We start from the raw sequence: 4460 nt of genomic DNA on the forward strand, positions 1-4460 counted from the left end.
CGGGGGGGGGGGGATGTACTTGTACGAGTTCGCAGCCCGACGGCCTACAACGTTTTGACTCAAAAATCCATCGGACTACCTACGAGTTCGTACGGAGGCAGTACTTACCACTTATCCGAAAAGAATGCTCACGTTTTGGCACTTAGACAGCACGTATTTGCACGTACGTGCGGCGAGTGGCGCCATTACCTTATATTGTAGTAACAACGCATGCATTGCTTTCCGCCTAGGCCTGTTTGTAGAAAAGACACAAACAGAAAGAAACATATTGAGAAGCAGGTATATAGCCTCTTTAGATATTGGCTTGCCTATTTTCGGCTCATTATTTTCCGTTTTCTAATAGGTATTAAAACCTTGAAAAGTTTAACCCTAAATCCAACATAATTTGATGCAAGGATGCAACCCTTCTGATATACACCTTTCTCACGCGGCTGCCATAAATTATAATAGTGATAAAAATCATTTCTGAATCAGCACCCATTTAATGACAAACATAATAACTCGTGTTATGTACCGAAAGTTGTAGCAACCTAGAGTAGCGTAAACTGAGTCCTTTAAGAGATGCAAAATAAAAACATAATAATGCACATATATGACCAACATGAAGAAGTTTCATCGGTCGGTTTTCTATTTGCCATGCTATCATTGGTTGAAGTGCTTATTATGATGGACAGTCTTTTGTTTGCCACATTGGCCTCGGTTTCGATCTATCATGGCCGTCCCGTGAGGTAGGTATATAGGTCCGGTCGACGGGTCGGGGACACTGTCCAGATGGGATGGAGGCATTGCAATGCATATTTATCATATGCTTGTTAACATTTTTTATCTCCAGGCCACCGGGTATGTCTTGGTGAACAGCTAGCCAAGATGGAGCTCTTCATGCTGTTCGTCTCCCTGATGCAGCGTTTCACGTTCCACCTGCCAGAGGGCGCACCTGAGCCGTCCATGGTGGGAACGTATGGCAGGACTATCAATGTGCCTGTTCCGTTTGAATTGTGTGCAGTTGCACGTGGTTAACTTGAACAGAAATTTTGATGAAATACAAGCAGGATTATAATATATAATAAGCTCTTTTTGGGTTCAAAGTTTGATTAGGAAACCTTGTGAATGTGCAGTCTGTTTTCAAGATCATAACTTGGTTAAGTGATGGGATCAAAGAAACAGAAACACAAATTTGATATTTCACCATCTGTAATGCTACACTGTATAAACGTATATTGCTTCTTATGTAATACCGATACTAATGATTAGCTTACTCCATTTTCATATTATATCAAAGGATTATGTTAGCCCTTATTGTTATGTTAACTAATATACTAAGATTTACTCTATACCTCCATTTTGTACTTGTGTACTTGTAATGTGCAATGCCATTCATTGTACCGTGTACAATTGTCCTGCAATTAAGTTGTAACGAGTTTATATGCACCGATACCCAGTAAAAATGTATTGGTAGATATCTGTAATGGTGTGATAAATAAAAAGTTATAAAAGTATCTATGTATTTGAATCCAAATGTGTTATTTATTAGTCCTTATAACGTTACAGAAGTCAGAATACATACATGAATTCTGGGTAATATGCCAAAGGGTATATATAGGCCCCGAAATTGTAAAGAATTCATGTGTGGACCTTTGTTTTGGTTTGCATAACATTGTCAAGATGGGTTTTATTTTCACTTTTGGGGCCTTGCTCTTTGACATATTTCCTAGAAGTCCTGTCACCGCACATACTTTTTGACCTCTGTGAAATGGCTTTTTATTTGGGCAGAGGTATGCAGTCTTGGAACTATACGTGTTGGCAGTAGCCACTAAAAAGATTTGGATAATCAGGATATTCACCTTTGACCTAGATCCATTTTAACTCTGACCTCTGATACGACGGCGAGGGAAACTGCAAAACAAAGGCCCGTTTCACGCGCGAGGAGAATAAAGAGCATCTTAGAAAGCAGGTAAGACTAAATAATAAGCATCCAATTTTTTTGATATGAGGTTTTAATGTTTGAGGTATCTCTTTGGAAGAGAAAAACACAGCCAGACGACCAGCAATAGGTAAAATTGATTTCAGAGTATTACTATTAGTGGGAAATGAGGGGGGAGGGGGGCGAAGCAAAACATGATTTCATCACCGCCAACTATATGTGCTTCATGCATCTAGTAAAGTGGCGTCTTTGAAAACCTGTAAAGGTAACGTTAACGTTATTAGAATAGTAGATTGATTGTAAGAATTAAAGATACTAAGAAAAATCACAAATGTGAAAAGAGAAATACAGGCTTTTCATTGACGTCATAATGATATTACATTGTAATTTGAATCCCTCGGCGACCACGTCGGCAGGTAATAGGATCAAGCAGTACAGTAATCCAACATGGCTCAGATGACGTCAACCGAAAAGCTTGCATAGGCTAACTAATCAAGTTGGTTGTAGCCCTAGATTAAGGACGCTACAAAAAATGTATATTACACATAGCATCCTCAGGGGCTACTCTTGGGGTAATTTTTGCCGGTCTGGCCGGAGTCTTGAACTCCCTACTAGTACCTTCCTTCCGCACTTACCTGCCTTCCCAGACGAAAAACAAACAAACTCCAGAAGCCCCGAGGTAATCCACAGGAGGGCCTGAAACAACAATTTCTATTACAAAAACCACCAGGTCGCCATTTTGTTAAAGTTATTGTTGTTTTCTGTTGCGCCTGACCCCGACGTGACCCTCAGCTGCTCATTTGTCCACTGCGGTTTCTTCAGCTTGAGTTCATAGTTTCAATGATACTGGCCCAGAATAAAAATTGGATCTGCTCTACGTGTAGCCCTAGGACGCTAATGTAATATTCAAAGAAGAAGTCAAACCCGACAATAGTATTCATAGTATCATGTAGTTGATTAGACACTAGTTTTATGTACTTACCTCTCTTAGTTCTTGAGATTGTGTATGCAATTAGCCCTCGGGCATGATTTTGCAAATAAAACATTTATTAATCTAGGGCTAAGTTGGTAGGTGTGTGTGTGTGTGGTGTGTGAAGGAGTGGAGCTGTTTGAAAAACAAAATGATGAAGTTAACATCAATCTTCTAATTGGGTTAACCCCAAATAACCCCACAAGGGGCAACGTAGGGGGAGTTGAGGTCCCGGGTTAGGGTGGGCAGGCCACCTGCCTGGCACAGAAGCACTCAACGATGGGAGCACTTACTAGTACAACCGTGCCAGGCAGTGCGTTCCACTCAGGAAAATCCACTCAATCGAAGTTATGATAGAAGTAAGTAGAAATAGTTTTTAATAGGTATCATGTTCTCTGTGTTTTATTCTTTATCTTCATTTAGGTGCCCTCAAATAACTGAATCAGGGGTATAGGTACTAGGTAGTAGGTACAGATAGTAGGAGGGGCAGCTCAGGACTTTGTAGAGCAGGCCTTATTAGTTGTTTACATTGTTTGGAGATTTCCTTTTTTGAGCAGAATTCATTCTGTAAATATACAAAGATATCAGAACAATAAATTTAATAGCACTCGCCCACAATGTTGATGATGAGCTAACAAAGTTGTGAATTTGAGAAAGTTAACACTTCCTTCCATCAAAAAACATTTGTTTAGGAAGACCCCAATGTAGTACAAACTATGAATTTTCAGTATCTGGATTGATGGCTAAATAAGAATTATTTCTTAATTTTCTCATTAGGCTGGGCATGACAATGGCAGGACAAGGGTCTCCCACCGGAGTAGAGCAGAACTGCAATGGTGGGTCTCCCACCAGGGTTCTCCAGGTTGACAGCAAAAAAAGCAATGCTGAAGACCAGGCAGCACAAGATGTCAGCTTGAAAAACGCTGGTGAGGAACCATATATGTGTGCGATTTGTGGATTCAGGACAACAGAACAGTCTGACCTATTCCGACATATAAGATCCCATACAAGTGAGGAACCCTACCAGTGTGACCAGAGTGACTCTTCAGAAGCACAGAAGCCCAACCTTGACTACCATATATCAGCAAAACCTGGAGATGAGCATAAAGCAAACCATAGTGGTGAGAAACAACCCTACAGAGCAGATCAAAAGTCTCACCTATCTGAGCATATGAGAATACATACAGGAGGAAAACCCTTCAAGTGTGACCAGTGTGACTATTCTGCAACACGGAAGTCCCGCCTTGACCACCATGTGTCAACAAAACACAGAAATGAGGATGAAACAAACCCTTGTGCTAAGAAACCTTACATGATGTGTGGGGAGTGTAGGTACAAAACAACTCTTATGTCTGACCTGTATCAGCATATGAAAACCCATAAAGGTGATCTTAAGAGACCCTACATGTGTGGGGAGTGTGGATGCAGGTTTGCACACAGGGGTGGCTTATCTGTACATATGAGAAAACATACAGGAGAAAAACCCTACAAGTGTGACCTGTGCGACTATTCTACAGTTGTAAAATCCTGCTTTGAGGACCATAAAGCAAACCATACCGGTGAGAAACC

General features: G+C 40.8%; 2 protein-coding genes across 2 annotated transcripts in view; both read left to right on the forward strand.

The window, feature by feature from the left end:
* The window catches only part of LOC118403885 (cytochrome P450 2U1-like), a 3974-nt gene extending 2507 nt beyond the window's left edge, over window positions 1-1467 (forward strand). The window contains exon 6 of the mRNA XM_035802739.1: window positions 833-1467. Coding sequence (XP_035658632.1) covers window positions 833-1017 — 185 coding nt within the window. The 3' untranslated portion in view covers window positions 1018-1467. The remainder of the gene's footprint in view (window positions 1-832) is intronic.
* Window positions 1468-3681: 2214 nt separating this feature from the next.
* The window catches only part of LOC118403515 (histone-lysine N-methyltransferase PRDM9-like), a 1598-nt gene continuing 819 nt past the window's right edge, over window positions 3682-4460 (forward strand). Inside the window, exon 1 of the mRNA XM_035802246.1 lies at window positions 3682-4319. Within this exon, the coding sequence (XP_035658139.1) occupies window positions 3682-4319 (638 nt within the window). The remainder of the gene's footprint in view (window positions 4320-4460) is intronic.

This window comes from Branchiostoma floridae, chromosome 16, assembly GCF_000003815.2.
Source record: "Branchiostoma floridae strain S238N-H82 chromosome 16, Bfl_VNyyK, whole genome shotgun sequence".
In the NCBI taxonomy this organism is placed as follows: domain Eukaryota; kingdom Metazoa; phylum Chordata; class Leptocardii; order Amphioxiformes; family Branchiostomatidae; genus Branchiostoma; species Branchiostoma floridae.